Source organism: Pterocles gutturalis, unplaced genomic scaffold, assembly GCF_000699245.1.
Source record: "Pterocles gutturalis isolate BGI_N339 unplaced genomic scaffold, ASM69924v1 scaffold2914, whole genome shotgun sequence".
NCBI lineage: Eukaryota > Metazoa > Chordata > Aves > Pterocliformes > Pteroclidae > Pterocles > Pterocles gutturalis.
The window spans coordinates 173,930-194,821 of record NW_010130371.1 but is presented as its reverse complement, the minus strand read 5'-3'; the positions used below and the strand labels follow the sequence as shown (position 1 = coordinate 194,821).

At 39.5% G+C, this 20,892-nt stretch overlaps 1 protein-coding gene across 1 annotated transcript in view; it reads left to right on the top strand.

Annotated features, from left to right (window-relative positions):
* Positions 1-10,389, top strand: part of GLT1D1 (glycosyltransferase 1 domain containing 1) — a gene marked incomplete at its 5' end in the record, with an annotated part of 44,249 nt that extends 33,860 nt beyond the window's left edge. Inside the window, 2 exons of the mRNA XM_010080193.1 lie at positions 3,645-3,743; positions 9,963-10,389. Coding sequence (XP_010078495.1) covers positions 3,645-3,743; positions 9,963-10,109 — 246 coding nt within the window. The remainder of the gene's footprint in view (positions 1-3,644; positions 3,744-9,962) is intronic.
* Between the last annotated feature and the right edge of the window lie 10,503 nt (positions 10,390-20,892).

The following is a 20,892-nucleotide window of genomic DNA, read 5'->3' as shown; positions in this document are numbered from 1 at the left end:
GAGTATTCCAACTGTTGTAAAAATCATTAGATTTTTATGCTTTTACAAAAAAAAAAGCCAATTTAAACAAAAACCATTATAGAAAAGGAAGATGGCCAAACTGTTCTGCTGCAGGGCAAAATCCAGTCTTAGACAACATGTGAGGTACAGGCATAGTAGTTCGGAATATAAACCATAGCAAACTATGAAAATAAAAAAAAATAAAAATGAAGGGATGTTGTAGAGTAGTAAAATTGAAGAGAGGCCAACAAAAAGATGCATAGGCTAGGAGAAAGAAAATAAGGGACAATCCAGAAGACAAAATAGTAAATAAAAGCTGTATTTACTCTATAAGCCTTATACTGCTGGTTAGAAATGCTTATTGTGTAACATGCTTCCAAAGCTGAAATTTATACTTCTGAAACAGCATTAAAATACATTTGCAGTCAGAGTAATGTAACAAAACAGATGGCCAATGGACTGAAATGTTATTTTATGCTATTATTTGTGGAACCTAGGTCAGTAAATTATACATATTTTCAACAATGTAAATGATTCTTTTTGCTGCTTAAAAATAGACTAAGTATCTAAATTAAATTCTAAGCCACTTCATGCAGTAATTATTTACAGCCCAATCCATTTGTTTAAGGCGAGCTGGTGTAAAGGCAGCCCCTCATCTTATGTATTTGGCCATCTGTTCTGTCTTTCAGTAGCTATAATTCATTGGTTCCTATGTGTTTTGAGACCTGAAAGTTTTTTTTATGTAGTTACTGCCCTCCAACTCTATGAACAAACAGAGCAAATGTCTTTCCCTTTAGATTTCAGAAATTACATAAAATGAAATATAAACTCAGTGATCAACTTCAATGAATCATCAACTATGTAGTGTTCAGAAACAGAGGTGAATGAACATATCTTGAGACTTTTTTTTTAAATATGCACTACAGTCCAATCTGAACTGCAGTGCAGCAATACTGTGCCAGCCTACACAGCCACACCGTGAGGTCCAGTCCAGCCCAGCTGCCACAGGCTGTGCACACACCTATCTGATGGTCACTATCAATGGGCAGCCCAACAGCAGTGTCCACTGTTCACTGCATCTGACATGCTCGAATCCAAACTCCTGTCTTGCAGGTGACTATTTGTGGGGATAGTGGCACTTCCAACCATCAGTCCTGGTGTGGTTGTGCTGTGTTTTGTGTGTTTTCTTCTTTCATTCTTTTTCTTTTTTTTTTTTTTTAATTGTGCTCTATCCCTTGAATGGACAATTGCTTGTTTGGAAAGTAGCCAGACCTGAAATACTCTCACAGTTTTGGTTTTTAAAAGGAGAAATACAGAGAGGTGAGGAGACGGCCTTGGGCAGGTGGCAATGAATGCTGACACACTTCACTGCCACTGTCAAGCTCTTGACTTTCAGTTCAGAAGTTCAAATACAATGTCTTCATTCCCTGTTCATTGAACGTGTTTGAGCGAGGCCAACAGCCGGCAGACTGAGCACAAGGGCACTGAGGCCTGTCGATACAAAGGGCTGAAAAAGAGCTGATGAGAAATTCTGTCTCTCTTGGAGATGTTGATGCTTCTATGGGAAGCCTGTGTTCGTCTACAGTTGGGTAAATAGAGCCAAGAGCAGCTTCCTCGATCTGCAGATTCAAAACCTGCCAAGCAGAGTGGGACCCCGATAGCTCACATTCCCTGGGTGAGCTTTGAAGTTCTATGAACTTTGCTGTGCTGATAAGTAGATACTGTCATCATATGTTTTTTTGTAAATCTGCTTTTGGAAAACAGATTCGTTTTGTTTAACAGTGAAGTCAGAGCAAATGACAATATAATTTGTGAATGACCAAAACCTGTCTTTTCTCTCACCAAAATGATTTTTTTTTTATTATTTAAAAAAAAAACACCCATATCTCAACAACTTTAGACACTTAGCTAAATTCAGAAATCTGTAGTTCTTATATTTCTCATTTTTTTTTATTTTTGGTTTGTGTTCACTTCATTGATCTATTTGTCTGAATTACATCCAGCTGGTCCAGTAATTTCTAATACTAAAGTATCCATTCTAGAGTATAGAACAGGTTATTTAATTAAGGGCTATTATTATTTTTAGAGCTAACTGCTGCAAAGCAGATGTTCATGCCAGAAGGACTATAGACTTTCCATGACCAGAGTAAATTCATCTGCAGTGGTGATTTAGACAATGTTTCTCTTGGATATTTTGAGCTATTAAGACATGTTGCTAAGTCACAGCAGTCCCTCACTGTTCAAAACGTAATTGACTCTGTACATTATCAGCCTGGATATTGTTGTCTTCAGTTTTGTCCGAACTATAAAAAAACCCATGGTTTTCTCCTTGGAGTTTTGTTTTCTTGCTATGTAGACTGAAGCAAAATTGCTCCCCATCAGGGAGTGTAATGACAGTAATTAAAAATGTATTCACTCTGAAGTGACAAGGAGTCAGTATGAAACTGGAGATTTGGGGTGGTGAATTTCTTTCTCCTATTTGACACTGTTATAATTGCACAATATGAGTTTGTTTTTAGAGTCAGTGCATCTCAAGACTTCAAAGTCATCAATAGTAATTAAAGTTTCAGATCAAGATATGCATGAGTAAGAGAGTTGAGTGGCCAGGGTTTGCACACTAGTTACTTCAAAATCTAAGCCGTATTTTTTAAAGTTACCAGGCATTAGGTCTCTTGGAAATGGTTTACTAGTGTTGAATGGATGCTGTGCTGTGTCTCTGCTCCTGATGCTGCAGGCAACCTGAAATGCTATACATACATGCACACATACATATACATACAAATAATAAATGCATCAAGCAACCAGCCCATAATGTGTGTGGAATCAAATCCCCCCTTTTCAGCTGTATTCTGTCTCTGAGGAGTCCCATACCAGTAGCTTTGTAGATAATGTGTTTTGAAAGCATAATGTCTCCTGAAAGCATGACCTTTTCTCTGCCCTCCTTGGTACTGTTCAGTCACAAGCCGCATCACTGCATACTTCCCTGCAGTCCTTGAACGCTCAAAGTCTAAGGCAGGCTATAGTAACAGATGCTGTCAAAAGAAAAACTCCTTCCAGATCTCTATATGACCCACAGGAATCAGAACTGAAGAGAAGGAGCCAAGTGATTTCCACAGCCACCTTCACTGCTATTGAACTGCCCACATCTCTCCAGTTCTACACATGCTAGAAAAATCTGTGAAAAAAACATGTTTTAATGGAACAAGGGGACAAAGACTTTATTGAGGAGAGCTGGCTTTTTGTGCTATGAACTAATCTTCTCATCTATGCACAATAACGGTAGGACTTACAGTGACAACCTTTGGTCTGAACTTTAATTTTCTCCTCTTCAAGCCTGGCATATATCAGGAGCTTCCAATGGGAAACAAACAGCATACTTTGAGGTGGAAAACAATATAGGATGAAGTAGCTAGCCATTGACTTTCTGGTTCAACGTTAAGAGACTATTAAAAATATAAACAAAGTATTTCAGAGATGTTCCATATAGGAGATCACCTTAGACATGGTATTTTTCAGCTACAAACTTTGAGAGATGAGAAAGAAGTTTGTTGTTCCTGGTTCTCATTTTAAAATTGTTGTCACTAACATCTCAAAATGCCTGAATCCTAATAAACTATTGTTTCCTTTTTTCTATATTCCTCTAGGCAATGGATTTAGATATTCCAGTGCTAGCAAGGAACATTCCTGGGAATGCAGCAATAATAAAACATAAGGAAACAGGACTGTTATTTTCAAATCCCCAGGTAAAAAAACAACCAGTGCTTAGACCTTTTCCTTCCAAAGGCTGGGTTCATTTTCCATTACATGCTTGTGTCTGGCTGGAAGCTTGGCTTTTCCTCTCAGCAGTTTTTCTCAGAGTCTCCTAAAAACCTGGGTGTGAGACAGCCTTTCTTGAAGCTCTGCTGTTGTCTCACATTCCCTTTGCAGTTCACTAAACTTTTACTAGGTGTCAGCCTTGCTGAACGTTTGTCTGGCTCCTGCTGCTTTAGAGGCTGCCATCCGAATGGGGCTCAGTTCTCATCAACTTGTTGCACTTTACTTTTGAAGGTTCCATAAGCAGACCCTAGAATAGATGCTGTGCATATGTCATATTTCCCTTCAAGTACGAACTGAAATACCAACTCATATTAGACAAGCAGTAGCTAGCCAAAAGAGAACTACGAGCCTGAAGTTTTAGATAATACGTTATCTATAATTTCTAGCAGTAAGTGTTAATGTAAAGCATTATTAGGTCCAAGACATTGCTCAGTCAGAAAATAATTAATTACTAAAATTAAGTAAAGTGTTAGAATGGAGTTTCTGTGAAGATAAGTAAGAGTGGGGAGAGAGGGAACACTACCAATATTTAAATGCTGGAAATTTTCATTTCAGTATATTTTCCTGCATTATAGCTTTGCTGTTATATACTCATATATGTTGTGGAAGATGACTTTCAGCCACAGATTTCATCAGTGTTTTTGTCCAACTCAATATTTTAAAAAAACTTACTAGAATAGTCTGATAATTTTGCAAAGTAGAAAATGTATCATACTTATTTACTTTGTAGAGTGTGTGATTAATGCATCCTATTAAGTCGTGTTTCAGGAAGGTGAATTCTTTCAGTTTTAGAGGTTTTTTAATAGAAAAATGCTTGCAGCTCACGGTTTGTTTTTTGTTGTGTGGTTTTTGTTTTTTGTTGGTTGTTTGTTTTTTTTTTTTTTCTGGAACATCCAATGTTTCCAATGGTTTCTACAAAAAAAATATTATTTGTTAGTTTCTGGAATTTATTTTGTTACAGAAGTATTCTCTCTTCTTGCAATATCCTTTGAAAATGGGGTACTAAGAAGCTAGTGGAGGCTGAGATGTAAAGCTATTTGTAAAATTATTTTACATTTATTCCCAGCAAAAAAAGCCCATTGTCTTCCATATGCTTCTTCAAAACTTCAAGGATATGTGATCCTGTTGAACACACAGACCGATGGGTCTCCTGATATTAATTCTGATACATTCCGTTGTTTCCATCAACATGCTGGCTACATTTGGCTTGGGATTCAAATACATTATTCATACCAGACCCCATCCTCTTCTGTGATCTCCAAGCATCCTACACTCCCAGTGTTTATTTGGAATCCAAGATGAATTCAGAATATGCTGTATATTTCCTCACTTAGAAGAAAGTGCAATTTTAAGCACAGAAGTAGTCCCAGTGACATGAGTGACTGTACGAATGGCTAAGAACTTTCTTTTATATCAGAACTAGAGTCACAAGCTATAAATATGGCTAGAACGCTGTAATCTCCGTTTGACATCTAAAGTATGTGGTAAACTATTTTCTGTTGTTACCTCAAGTGCATCAGGTTAGCTAGGGAAAATGCTTTTAACCATACAGAGAGATCAGTACTGGATTCAGGTGCTTGGGAAAGTCTGTCTCGAAGAATCTGGACCACCAAAGATTAGAAAATGTCAAAGAAATGTTCATTGCAAACTTTAGTGGATCCTATCTGGTTGGATACAGATTGTATCATAGGTCAAGAGTAGAAAGCATTGCTTATTTTCAAGTTGTGACTGATCTGGGGAGGGAAAGCTTTACAATGCGGTTAGCTTAGATATGAGCAATTGTGTCTGGGCCGTGGACTATCTTATCTTTTGAAAGCTAAATTAGAGGGGAATAAATTGACCTTTACACAATGAGAATTGTTTAAAATTGTGAACGCTGTTGGATTTCTTCTGAAAGTGAGCTTTTGTGGCTTACAGGAAAGTAGGAATTTTTGTGCATAATTGTAGTCATCAATAACCATTTGTATTCAGGCTGAGGCTTCATGACTGGAAATAGTGAATGCCTTGCCAGTCACTGAAGACAATACTCAGATGGAAACAGTTAATGTAAAAGTGAAAGCTATGAAACGGTTTGTCCTTGATACTACATCATCTGTGCACATCACTTTTAAATCATGGTTTGATCCTGCCACTACTTGAATTTGCAAGTGTGTGGAATATTTGACACTGAAGTAATGAGCCCTGGAATAAAAAAAAAGAGATAACAATAGGGCAATAAATAATACAAAACCATGTTAAAAGGGAAGACACAAAGAGTTAGTGAGCATCTCAACTTTCAAAATTATATGTTCAGCATCTGTCAAAGCTCACAGAAGGGGCTAAATAAACAGAAGGAGGTAAATAAACTTCCAAGCCAGTAAGAGAGGGGCTAAGCATAAACAGAGTTGGGGAGAGGGACCTGGAAGGACCACGGTGAGCAGAGACAGCTTTGGAGGTGGTAAGAGGGAACCTCAGCTCCATGGTTTGAAGGCACATCAGTCTCCTCTGCCAAACACAGGTCAATGCTATTTCTACCAGGGCTTCAAGCCAGAATATAGCCAGATATATAGACCTTTGAACCTCCACACCAAATAGACTAATTGCCGGCAAACACTGTTTGTACTCCCCTAGAAATGCTGGCCTTTTGCCCTGTGAAGTGCGCAGATGTGCCAGGTAACTTCTGAGCTTTGCCTGCCACCAGGTAGATCTGTCACTGTTCTGAATTTACAGCTGACATTTGCCTTTCCTGGGGTGATTCTCTGTTGTTTAAAAATCATGTTCTTTTATCTGCTGAAGCTGATATGAAATGGTTTAATTGCAGACTTACTTTCATTACATAAATAATATATTAACCATGCATCTTATTTTCATTATGCGTGAGCTGCCGCACCAGTGTAGTTCTCATGGTAATTGAAGGAATATTCATTCTTTCTACTCAGTGCACTCATTTTCTAGCTTTATCTCCCACATACCTGTATTTCTGGGTCTCTAAAAAATATTATGCAGAATTTCTTTTAGGTACTATATAGAGAAGCTGACATTTTCTTTAAAGATGATTGGTCAATTTACTAGGAAAAAAAAGTAAAATGGATGTTGCTGTTGAAAATGCCAGTGTTTGAAGTAAAGTACTAACCATAAAAAGGGCACATGTAATATTGGTTCTGAAGGTACATAAGATTATCGTCTCTTGTGTTTTTTTATAGGTTGTAGCTAACTGCTGAGGTTCAACTTTTACACTGTTTTTCTGTGTCATGTATAGTAATTATACCAATTTCTGTATGTGAACAAGAGGCTTATTCGAAATGTGGATGTCCCCCGAGTATTAAGTTAGCATGCATATCACCTCCTTCATTTTGGCTGCTGGAGTGCATACTCTGATAATTGAAAATTAATTTATGAATTTTGCCCCTGTTTCACCAAAAGTGAAGCCTACTTCACATCTACTACAAAATATGAGAGTGCACAAGTATTTGTGCAAATATTACTTGATAGCATAACAGCTGATAGAGACATGTTATCACACCGTAAGTAGTTTGTATATCATGGGGCTTCTAGAAAAGAAAAATTAAATGCTTGATGTTCTGAAAGACCTCTGAGTTCTGAATGTCTGCATTCTGCAAGTGAGAGCCCATACTTCAGACGTACCACAAAACTACAACAGAAATGCAAGTCAGTTGGAGTTAAGGGAGACACCTGAAAAAAATGAAGTTATTGCTATCTAAAGCTGGGCATCCAAAACTGAAAACAAGCTAAGCCAGCTGCTCGAAGGGTATGAGGCAAAACCCAGATAAGTCATAGTGAATCTTCCCAGTGGCTTCCAGTCAGGTTGCAAGTGGCTTGCAGGTGGTCACATTTGATTAGTAGAAGAAGGAGGGATAAAGCTGAGAAGTCCTTATTCTCTGTCTCCTGGTATTTTTCCATTTGCTATTTCTTTCTCTTGCAGTTTCTCAACTTTTATGCTTTGGACTCAGTTTGGCATTTTCCTCAAATTATCCCCAGCATTAAGTATTGTAACTGTGAATAAGAATCTCATTTCTTCTATCATTTACGTGTTTCCAAGTTTTTGTCCTCTATATCCACATTTTAAAAGAATGCTAATAGGACTACCTGTCAAGAAATGTTACATTGCTGCTTCTGTTCTTTGGTAATTTACATAAATTATTTTAAAACATTACTTTAAGCAAAATCCTCCACAGGAGCATAAAATTAAAGTTGGAATGTAGTTCAGTGTGAACAGTATTTATTACTGTGATTATACAGGCAATTGGATGAAGCCAACATAAGTCATGTAAGACTTTCCCACCTTCCCTGTTCTGTATTCTTGGCAGATATGGAGGAAGGAAAAGAACGTGTCTCTGAAGTTGGAGTCATTGGCTGTATCTGCAGTGTCTGATGGATGCAGCCTCAGGGTACTCTCTAGACCAGACTTCTTTAGGAAGAGTCTCAGGAGCAGTCAGAAAACAGCCTCTTCAGCCCACATGGCTGAAGTTCCCAAGTAAGGACCTGAATACACTAAATTAGCACATACTTGACTGCAGAGTGATTCTGGACACTGAAGGCAGGCTGGATACAAAGCATGGCCATTCCAGAGGCTGCTCTTTCAGTGCTGCGTGGACAGATCCATCCCTGGAGGGGTTCAAGGCCAGGCTGGATGAGGCTTTGAGCAACCTGGGCTAGTGGGAGGTGTCCCTACCCACGGCAGGGGGGTGGACTCGATGATCTTTAAGGTCTCTTCCAACCCAAACCATTCTAGGATTCTATGATTACAAGCAGTACTGACTCTAGGTAAAATAAGAGGTTATCATTAATATGCATGTATGAACATCATCTTATTCTACTACCTAGTTACAAACCTTTCCAACAGAACCAATGTGCATCTCTGCCTATTTTAATTTCACGGCAGTGATGCATATATTGATAGTTTGTGTTGTCAGTGATAGTCAAAGCAGTGATTGTAACATGTTCAGTGTGATTTCGCATATCAGTGTTTCCCAGAGGTCACACACACTAATATATTATGCATAGCCATCACTTGCATTACAACTGCAACACTGATTCTGTGGTAACCAAAGATTCTTTATCTCTGTATGTATTTATAGACACTGTGTACTTAGGTTTTCAAATATAATTTGCTAGTTAACCCAGTGTTGATACGCACTCTGGTCTTATTTGTGGTATTTCCTTTCGTAGTTGACAGACTGTGTAAACAATATATCTGTGTCTCCCATCCTTTTTGTCCTCCACATCCCTATACCCTGATCTTCACTACCAATTCTGTGATAATACATTATCTTAATTTTCCATTGGCACAATAGCTATCTGCTTTTCTGAGCTCAATCAAGACACTGTTTTGCAAAAATCTGAGGCACATTTGTAATCAAGCTGAAGTATTGGAAGTTGTCTCTTGATAGCAAATTAGACCAGCTGCTCAGAATAGATTAGTTCAGACATCAAATCTCCTTTCACGTGTTGGAAGTTCACCATTTCTCTTCTCTAGAACTAAATTAGAGTGCAGAGGAGGAGGCAAAGGAATAGTTGTAATCTGCGAGTAATTTTGCCCAGTAAAGTTAAAAGAAATTAATATTTGGCTTTTTTGCAGAGCTCGTTGAGCTGACACTGCTGTATCTGTAGCTGCCCAGATGCAACTACTCTGGAAGAGCTTGTTGCTGCATGCCTGCTCTTATCTTTATTGTGACTATATTTATGTAGTGAATTTTTTTATTCTTACCATTAAAGATGTCACAGAAGCAATGAGATAGAAGGTTAGCTGAGCTGAGATCAATCAATCTGATGCCAGATGTCCTCCATGCAGGAAACCAGATGATTTATTTCATTTATAACCAGCCTGGTTTTCTGACAGTTGGGCAGGTAAACAATTTTTTGTCATTAAATTTGTTGCCCATATTTGCCTTAATGCTCTTGGGATTGGCCTTGATTTTAAATGTCTTATTTGGAGGGCTACATAAAATAATATAAAATAACTACTTATTGATCATTATTTATAAATAAACTATGGTACTTGACCTTGAAAAATGACTTTGAACAGCTTCATATATTGGCTCACAGTTGAAGTGCTTTACCAAAATCAAGATACGGGTACAAACTATTTCAGTATCATTAGAACTTCAAGGAACTTTTAACTTATTATTTTATTTATCTTTTTTTAGGAGTTTGTTGTGCTGTCCAAGAGTTTGATGAATGACCCGATTATGAAAACAGAAATTGTAACAAGGGCCAAAGACTATGTGAAGAAACATCATTCATGGGAAAGTGAAAGAAAAGCCTATCAGAATCTTGTCCTAAGACTCCAGTGAATTGCAAGACAACACCTGATACCCAGCAGTCTGTGTAGAGCACTTTAATGACGGATATGTAATTAGATCTGGGTTTCTCTTGGTTTCTTTTCAGAAGAGATAGTAAGACATGCATTATTATTATTCTCTTCAAACATACCAGCATCACAGGAGTTGCCTGCAACTTCAAACTACCAGATTTATCTAACTCAGCACGCTGTCTCTAGTGTACCAATTCATCACAGACCAGTATCATTTTGTAAGATCACAAAAGGAGAAATATACTCCTTGAGAAGACACAAAATTTTTGTTGTCGTAAGGCCTCAAAAGGAGAATGATTTCTTGTACACGATGGAGCACTCTACCACATGGAGCTGACATCAAATATTTTGATCATGTTGCATCCTAACCAAACTGCAGGAGCAGGTTTTTTTCCCAGTTATACCAATCTGAGTGTATTCAGGTATATGTGACACACACCTATGTGTTCATAAAGCCAAGAGTAGCTATAGAGAGAGAGTATAACATTATTAAGAAGACAAAGGCTTTCTTAACACTAAAAGATCAACCTGTCTGTTGACTGCTTAATGTTCAGGGGGCCAAAACGCAAACAGAGTCTTGATGCTTGGGGAAAGTGAGGAGTACAGGGCATGGTTTTTTGCAGCCCTCTACCTACCTGAATTGCTTTCAGATAAGCCGATGTAGCCAAACAGCCACATATGGCTTCAGACTCCAGAACTGCGCAGGCTGCCCTCGGCAGTGAGACGTGCTAGCAGACAGAGATGCTTTGTTACGTAAACTACCTCTTAGTTTGCCAGTTTCTTTAGTACCTCTGTGATTTACTTATTTATTAAAAGATTTATGAGATCTGTAAAAAGGGATTAAGAGGGGGAAAATAATGGGACTTTCAATTTTCTGTGCATTTTGGTAATATTTGTTCTCATCTGTGGCTTTCAGGATGTATTGTAAGATGATACTGCAGCAGGCTATTTTAAAATGAGACTTATCTGTGCTTAAAGTTGACACTAATCATTCCTGCGAGCCCAGTGATTATGGACACATCTTCGAATCCGTAATTGGTCATCAATGGATTTACATTTTTAGGAAAAAAAAAAAAAGGTCATATTTTTAACTGCTTGTTATTGGGGAAACTCTATTTGCTTTGTATAGGCTTGATCCTGCCCCCATGAGAACCAGTGAGTTTTCTATCGATTTGAATGGCTGTTGTGTTAGACTTTTCTTTGTAATAATGAAGTTCACTGTGTATTTTAAACTTTCCTCTTTATATTTGGTGTTTTGCAGCTGTTGGGAGAGTAAACAAGAAAGTAATTTGAATGTCGTATATTGATTTCTCCAAAACTTTTTCCCCTTTTATTGCCTGGGCTCCAGCTCAGCATTGCCTTTGATAACGCAATCCCCAAGGGCAAAACTGGCTGGATTTCAAATACAGGAATTGCTACACTCCATTTTGAGCACATTTTTCCTAAATATTTCTGGTGTGTCCTTTGACATGCTGGGATGTAAGTACATCTGTGCTAGTTCTCAGTTTAAGAGCCTCCAGCCAACACCTACCACTGAACAGTTTCTCAACCTGCAACTGAATCAGCCCCTTGGGTTTTCCGCTGTCTCAGGAGGAGCTGTATTTCTCTGGACAACTCCATGATCAGTGAGTAGTGAGGCCTCTCATGGAACTGCAATGTCTCTTTTGACCACAGCAAACTATCCTAAAGGAGGAACCCCTACAACATGGATTTTCTGCATGACGTATGTGGTATGGGACCTTTATAGGCAACAGAAAAAAAAAGATTATTTATAGCTAACCAAGTCCACTGCAGGGAGTCCTGATGCTCTCAAAACATCTTCTCACAGATCTCCTCTGCCAGTCTGGCTCTGATAATCTGCTTTTTTGGCTTTTATCATTAGCCCTCCCCCAAACCCTGTAGCATGAGTTGTTTTCTGAGAAACACAGATTATTAAAAACAAATAAACAAATACATCATGTGGGCTAGAAGTCAGCTATACCTCTAAGCACTGAGCTAATGGTAAATGATTAGTAATGATTAGAACGCTTTTTCTAAAGCGTGATATATTTATTACCAAGCTTCAAGGAATTAAACACATTGATCTGGAATTTGCGCTATTTCCAGCAAAATAAAACATGTTCAAGTGAGAAATTCTGCTACACCCTCAGACTACAATTAACATATGATTTTTCAGGCTGTATTTAACCTATAAATATGAAATCTGCATCTGTGAAACAGCATGCTCATTTGCATGTGATAACCCCACCAGAAGCACAAACAACCCTTCTGCAATATATGCATTAATAAAAAAAATTTTAAAAAAATGAAACCAACAAAAATAGTGGTGAGATCAGCCCTCAGGACTGTTCTGCAGTCATCAAACGAGGCAGCGTTCATCAATCAAGGGGATTCAGCTTTGATATCATTTATCACATGGGCTTGTGTTCTGCAACACGAAGCCTGTCTATTAAGGCTAAAAGGTTGGGGCAACAACTGCTAGGGAATTTCATCACAATAAATTGCAATCGAATTTATGCTTTAAATTTCATCCCGTTTTATGTTCCAGGCCCATAAATATTCAATGAGTCTTGGAAGTCCTTGTAAAGCAAATATTAGACCCCATGCAAGCAATTTGAGGTATAATTATCTTTCAAGCAATTTCACTCAAATGATTTTATATTTAAGAACAATCCTTTTGTTGTCATGCAGCCCTAATTATAGTATTTGTCTTCCCCTGTCAAAGCCCCATTTCTTATCCTAGCAGCTTTTTAAGCAAGGCACACCTCGATGAGCCACAGATACAGCTCCCAAAATAGCACTTGTTCTGTTCGCAGGAAAAGCCTGCATTGTGCATTTACCCCGCAGCTAATTCTGTGTTTCAGGACCTTGAAATGTACTGTTAATTAAACCAATTCCATGCATTTTATTTTGCAATTAATTCTGCCATTGAATCCACAGGAACTGAATGAAAGCAGTGGACCTGTACAATGGGTGCTACTATGCTGTTTCCTTTCTTGGCACGATTACTTCAGAAGTGGAGACAATTTGGTAGTGTGTGGCAAAACCCAGCTAGAGCCTGGGATGTGTGGACCGAGAGCTTCCTGAATTAGGGTTTCATTTTAATTAGCCCTAAAGCATACCTAGTCCAGTTTTTAGACATTCTGCATTCGTATTGCAACCTTAACCAGTGGATGCTCTAAAAACACTGAGTTAAATCTTCACAATTTTGTCCTCTCCCAGGCAAAAAGTTACTGTTGGCTTAAACTAGGAAGGATTTCCCAGCTCCCACCGCCACAGCCTTGGCTCTGCTGCTCTCCCCAGCAAGTAGAGCCAGCGCTGCGCTCCCCTCCTCTGCTCTGCCCTCTGGGAAGAGCATTAACAGGAACTGGTCTTACCCCTTACAAAGCGTTTCCGTGGGAAGCAAGGGGGTCTTCGCTTCCTAGAGCAAACGCAGAATTTGCCAGACTCTTGGTCTTTGCCAATAGCACAATCAAGAGCTGGCTCTGAATGCTGGCCTTCAGAAAACAGGCTGTACTGATCTGGACTAGCTTATCTTAGCAATAACCAGAGCACCTTGGAGGTGGGCTAGACAATGTGTCTGGAGGGAACTAATGTAGTCTGATAGAACTGGGAAAAGGATTTAGATAGCAATCTCCAAGGATTTAAAGAAAACAAAAGTCACTTTTCTCTACAGCTCATTGTAGAAATTTTAGAGTATTGTAGGCTTCAGAAGGCATGAATGAAACAGAGCAGCAGAGGAAGGGAGTATGACTATGGCCATAAAGTAGTCTTTCAGTATTTTAGAAAAGGCTGTATCTGGGGAGGCTTAGCTCCAAAAATAATTAAGGTAACATGGCATTTAGAGCATTGACATTTTAAATTCAGCTTTTGCGCACAGCAAAAGTTGTCTGTTAATAGCTATCAGGGATGCCAAGGTTTGCAGGACTCCCATGTGTTCAGCCATGATCGCTTCGGTAGCTTGTCTGCGTCAATGGATTCACTCAGAGCCCTTTGGGAAGCCATGTGCAGTCTGATGCTGACCATTGTCATTTCAAGTCCTAACAGAACCTCGGAGCTCCAAATTAGCAAAAAGGGAGTTACCTGGTGGTCTCAAGGAAATTAGTTTTGATGTTTTGCTATAAACTTACTTGACATAAAGATAAGCATCAAAATAAGATGTTAAATTATATATTGGAAGATTTAGAAGTATTTGTGCTCTCTGCAAATCATTTACCATCAAATTAGCCTGAGTATTAAGCAATTTAAACATCTGCAAATGCTACCTTTCTGTTTAATGAATGCACAAGTACTTCAGTTTTCTTTTTCAACAGATTTTCTCCTGTCTATTGGGCTCATAACCTGTTCTGTCCCCTTCTCCCCTCAGTCTTTTTAATCTTTTGGTCAAGAACTGTTCCACATGAAAATAAAGAAACAGTTTTGTCAAAGGCTTGTCAGAGGAGATGGGTGCTTCCATGTGGAAATCAATCATTTAATGGCTCAGTGGGATCTGAGCATTTTTTTTCATTAAGTTGTCCAAAGTAATTTCATCACTCCAGAATCTATTTCACTTCCATGCTCCTCTGTCAGGTTGGTCTAAGCCCAGTTCCTTTAATGTTTGAAACTTAAACCCCAGATAAGAGCAAGTCTCTACGAGCTGAGCTGCAGTTGCTTGGTATCTCCTTGCACATGTCCCAGTGTTCCCAGATGCCATGGGGACCTTTAATTCTGCCTGACGTAGCCTAAGGAAGTCTTGGTCTTCCAAAGTCTTATCTGCATTTAAAATTTTAGAGTAAAGGACCGACTATAAGAAAAGGACTTATGGTCACACAATAAGAGCAAACTGGAAGATAAAACAAGGTTTTATAATTTTTTGAAAACAATCTAAATTTTCTAAAGGGATAATTTTTTGTGTGCAATTTAATCCTCTTTAAATGAACCATATTTTCATCAAGTAACTACTCCATGTCATTCCTATGACATCTAATTTTAAGTATTAAATATTGAGGGCACTTGAAATCTCTCATCCTTTCTAAAAATGTAGGCCAGCATTTATTTTGTCCAGTGCCTGAAAAATTATCCTGGAAATTCATTTTCCCTAGAGCATTACCATTAAGCTAATCTAAAACATTTGTTTGAAATTCAACAATAGGTTTTAATAAGCACAGCAGAGAACATCCGGTTACTGAGGAATCACAGTTCCAACACCTGACCCCAAGCAGCATTTCAGACTCCCCTACTGCACCCTTTAACCCTTCCTGCTTCAGAAGTAAGTCATAACACCTCCTTTAAGATATTTTAGTATGCTTCTTACATTGCAATTTCCATTCTTGTGTACTTCAGCACAAATCTTCTTCGGCATAAGTCCAGCTATGACTATAACCTGGCTAGATAGAGGTCACGTTTCATTTGTCTGGTTCAATCAATCTACATCATGAGTTGAAACGAAATGCTCTTGTACTGCTTCAAAAATTCATCCTCGCTGTTACTTTTCAGTGGCTTTAATTAAGTGAAATGAGTTAAAAAATCTTTAATTTATCTTAATATATCAAAAGCTTATAAGCTTGGAGCCTGCCCTTTGTCATCCCTTACAGCCTCCTAGCTTCTCACCTAGCTTTTTTCTTTTAAAAATGTGTTTAAGAAGTCACCTGGGATCACATTTAAAAATATATAAATTCCTGCTTAACTTGTACAAGTTAATGCACAATAAGCACTATTGGCAATAACTATTGGCTCTACAATCCCAATTTACATAGCTGGTATAATCCAGCAACGACAGCAGTTGTTTGAAGAGCAAGGTAAGGCTGTAAAGGTAACGCACTCTGATGAAGTAGTAATGCTCTCAAATATTGGTACAAAATATTAGCACTTCAGTCCCCAGATAGAAGTTGACCGCTGAATTCAGAGAGTCAGACTGTGACACCGTGGTGGCATTACCTCTCGCTCCTCAAACATCAGACACTTGGATTACAAGGTGCTATCTGAGGTGAATTAAGGCATTAAAGGCTGTCTCAGACTTTGTAACGCAGTTTAAAATAAGTTTCTCTTGTCCAGGTATTAGTGACAATACAGCTATTTACAGACTGCACTGCGAGTCAGGGAAAAAGTTCCATCTCTTCCTATGTGAAAAGAGGCAATGAGGCAATGTAATAACCATTTCCTGGAACAGGAGAAAATTCCTATTTTACATGTTCTGAAAATTCATCTTCTTTTAATACCATTTCACTCTCTTGTTGATCTCGGTATGATCCTAGTAATGATTCTGTTCTGAACAAGTTTGAAGTGTTTCACAAAGGCTGTGGCTCATCTTCAGTTTTGTATTTACTATTCCTTACTGATTACCTCTCTTATTGCTGTAGCCTTGGGAAATGCTCCGAGGTGTCCCTGGAGCATTGTGCATCTAGTGCAGCATAGTGCATCTTCCTTCCTTTTTAGTTACTTTCCATAGCTTAATGAGACCATTTTTCTATCCCCTCCACTCTTAAAACATTTGTCCCCGCATGTCATTTGTTTGAATAAAGCATCAGGATGTGCTTAAGCTTGCACAGAGGGAAGCCTCCCAGCCATCATTGTTAAGGTAACATCGAAGTCACTTCTGTCCTTTTATCCCACTGCTGCCAAGCTCAGACTTGTGCCAACAGGCAGCAGCAGAAGTGGGCGCTGTAGATGTGCCCGTGGACATACCGGGAAAACTGTAAATGAAATGGGCAAGTCATCCAAAGCAGAAATAAAAGAAGAGGTGTATCCTCACCCTTTCTCGCTGCTAAGCAGGGGAAGCTTTGGAGGATTATCACAGATATCTTTCAAGAAGTTTTCATTTGTTTTGAGGATAAGACCAATTTATAGAACTATAATTCCCTTCTCCAGCAGGTGAGACTGCAAACCAAGGACTTTTTTTTTTTTCTTCAAAGAAAAGTGCAGTTTAGACTCTTTGTTCTGTGAGGCTGGGATGTCCCGATGACTGATGGCTGCACTTGCCTCTCCAGGCCACCGCAGGAGCTGCAGCCCACTAATATTGCCACAGCACTCACTTGAGCCTTGCCAGGGCAACGCAGCATCGCTCTAAATGTCACATCAAGTCACTCCCTGGACTAGAATAAATCCTCTGGTCCTGGGCTGCGATCTCTCTGCAGCCAGTGAACCACAGTGATGGGATTTTTGTTGGGGCTGAATGCAAATGCATGTTCATCAGGACTGGGCTGAAACCAGCTGCTTTCATCCCACTGAAACAAGGCTCCATCGTGCAGCTGACAGTGCTGTGAGATTGCAGCTTCATCAGGCTTTAAATGGAAGGACCAGTTTAAGAAACTCAGTCTCTCTTGCCGCTACACTCCTACCTCATGCTGTGAACACCTGTTAAGTTAAATCCCATTTTTAAACAGGAAAAATTGATCCTCAGGTCTGTAGCTTTTAAGCAGCAGTCATTAGTTCTTGCGGATGGCTCCTATTTATGTGTCTTGTTTAATGCCTCCAGACCTAGCCCCGGGCAGTTAATTGAACCGGTGCATTAAAAGCCGTGTAACGGAGATGTGCGGAGGTTCAGCTGGCATCAGGAGAGTCGACAGGCAGCTCGGGGGAAAATGGGAAGGTTTCATCCAACACTGACTTATCTTAGAAGAGGCCAAATTCCTGAATATGAAATTCAGAGGCAAAGAACAGGTAAGGGTGATGTGCCTGAGCCAGTCTGGCAGGAAGGGGCAGTGGCAGATTGAAACTGGTGCCGGTGATGGACACACACAGCAGCTCAGCTGGAGAGAGACAGGGAAGAAGTGCTCATCCTGCCTGCAAAGAACGGACCCCCGGAAGAGAAATGAATCCTCAGCAGGGGAATTTCTGCATGAAGACAAATAGGCAGGAACTGATTTCCTCTAATTATGGTTAGCAAGATTAATCTCACCTTCATGTGAGGATCTCATAAATATAGAAAACTATTTGGGCAGATTTCCTTTATGGTCAGTGGAGAGTCCAGGCCTCATTAAAATGACAGTCCATCAACTAGGTGAGGATGATCCACCCACTGCAGGGATTTGTGTCTGTTAGAAGAGGGCAAGACCTTTCCAACACCCACATCTCAGGAAGAGAAATTCCACCCCAAATTCAGGTACCGACTTTCTGACAAGGGGTTTGAACGGGAGGACAGAATCTTTTTATAGACAAACACCTGTATGAAGAACAGGTTACAGATTACAGGAAATGTAATCTGATCGGTTTATAAAAATTAACGATAGGTAACTTTTAGTTGAAGTTTGTTTCCAGAATCACAGCAAACCAGGTTTCTACTTTCAGCAAAGAAAACATGATGCCTTGATCTCAGTCCCACAGAAACCTGTATCCATCCCTATCTTTGCACAGTGCAGGCGTGTAAGAGTCAGAACACATTTATTGGGACCTTCCTAAAGGGTCACACTGGATCACATGCTGTAAAATGTGTTCCTGCTCCACTACAGTTGTCACACAAACAACTAACACATTCGTGCAGGGGCTGACATTAATGTGTCTTGATATTGGAAGATTTCAGGAAGATAAAAGTTCAATCATGGGAAGCAAAAAAAAAAAAAAAAAGGCTGGAGATGAAGCAGGCATTTTCAGATGCTCTTTCAGAAGCTGTCACATAACAGAGATGCTGTTCTCCCCAGCATCTCCTTACTTTTGCCTGTAAATGCTTGTTTCCCTGTTCCCATCTATTTTTGGTAAGGCCAAAAGTCCCCCAGAGCACTATAATTATCTCCGTCAGACATGTCAGAAGAGTTTACAGCTGAAGTAGGTGTCTGCCCAGAACAGGAGAACCAGGCACACCATCAGGTACCCAGCCAGGCACACCCTCCTGTGTGCTGGGGGGGTATTAACAGCAAGCTGCTGCTCACAGTTTTCAGGGAAAGATCTGGGAATCTGTCTGTACTAGTGGGAGACATTTTTGTAGCATCTCTGCTTAAGAAATTAAGAGAAAATAAGTCATATTATCCCTCTGGGCTTTAACTACAAGCCATTAAAGACCAAGCAAGATGAACTTATTTTAAATAAAACCTTGTTGCTTCATGTGTTGGAAGGGAGAAGAACAGACAAGCCCCTTAATATAAATGCAATAATGAGGACATGCTGGTGATGCTCTCCCTGCTTTTCCCTTTGTTTATTGCTGGTTTTCCCTGCAACACATTCCAGGGTTAGAACCTCTCTGTTGAGCTGTCTAAAATAAGTGAGGTTTTATTTTTAACGAGAAACATCAGATTTTGTTATGGCAGTGTTAAAATTCAATTACATTAAGTTTTATGTGTGACTGAGTATCCATAGACACAAGAAGTGCAAACTCCTTTTTCAACAACATATGTCAACTAGCAGGATCTTGTTAAGAAATGTAAAAAAAAAAAAAATTATTAAAGAGGATACGTCTTTCAAAGACATTTTGGAAGGACATCAGTGGCTAAGAGCTGGAGTTCAGATCTGGGGAATGCAGAACACCAAACAGATGCCAGGCTACGAGCAGCTTTTCTGGGTGGCTTTGCTCTGAGGTGCCAGGGGCTGATTTCCAGTGGACCTCCCATCACCCACTGATTTTATTTAGAATATTGGCTGTACGGTACACCTCTGAAATCAGGCCGTTGTGTCATAGACTGGGAACTCAACACTAACTACTGCTCTAAAACAGAGGATTTTAAAATGTTCCATCTCTCTAGTTCCCCTGTATATTTCAGGCCAACACAAAATTCAGAGAAATCCAGATTTTGCAGAAAGGAGTTGTCACGACAAGTGCATTGCGGTTTATTTGTGGCAACACTTGGCACGTAACCCCAGAGCGAAAGGTTCTGTCTCTGGCGTTGGATGCACCACCTGCCTCCGTGGAGGCAGTAACCCTGGGCTGATCCAAAAGCCGCCAGTGCCCATTCGCAGAGGAAGCAGATTAACACCCTAAGCTGCTGAATCATTTCCATTGTGTATATATTTGCAACTACATGAGCAAAATACCCGTGTTTCACTGTACATTATGCTCCATTATTTTTGAATACAATAGTTCTCTTGGCATTAGTACTAAATGAATGGAAAGTTCATTTCGTCTGAAAGACTAAACAAACACGCTAACAATGAGAATAAATCACATAGCTGCAGTACTTTCAAGTAGCTGGTAAAAATATTTTAATCAAATAACTCAGCTGTAACTGCTATGAACTACTGGGAAGGTTAAGGCTGTGGCTCAGTGCAAAACCACACAGAATCATTCAAAACACACAATTTCATCACCACCACTTGACTCAGATTAAAAGCAGAAGACAGCAGTCTGAGTTTCTATCCCTACTACCAAGTTAAAACCACCAACAAAACAAAGGTCACTGGAATATTCTGAGAGACAAGCCATTTAGAAAGAAAATGCAATGCAATGTAAAAATAACTACAGCCAGACTGGAGTGGTTTACTCCAAAATAAAGAATTTTTTTTCTGGGTTTTTTTTTGTTTGTTTTGTTTTGTTTTTGTTTAGCCCAAAATGAGGAATAAGCTCACATTTAAGACTCTGGACTAGAGTTATGTAAGCTCAGTTCTCGGTGGCAGCGCAGACTGTCTGGTGTGGCCAAGCTCGCACAGGAGATGACGGCTCCTATTCCATGGGAATGCTGCAAGGCAAAAGTAGCTGGAAAGTCTGAGCTGCTCGAATGTGGTGACACCGAAAACCAAAGCGAGCGCTGCAGGTAACACCATCCGCACGTGTGCTGGGGTAGCTAGAAACAGAATTTAGCTCTGAAGGATTCAGCACTCACTGAAGTCTGCAGGAATCGTACTTCAGTGAAGCCTGTCTC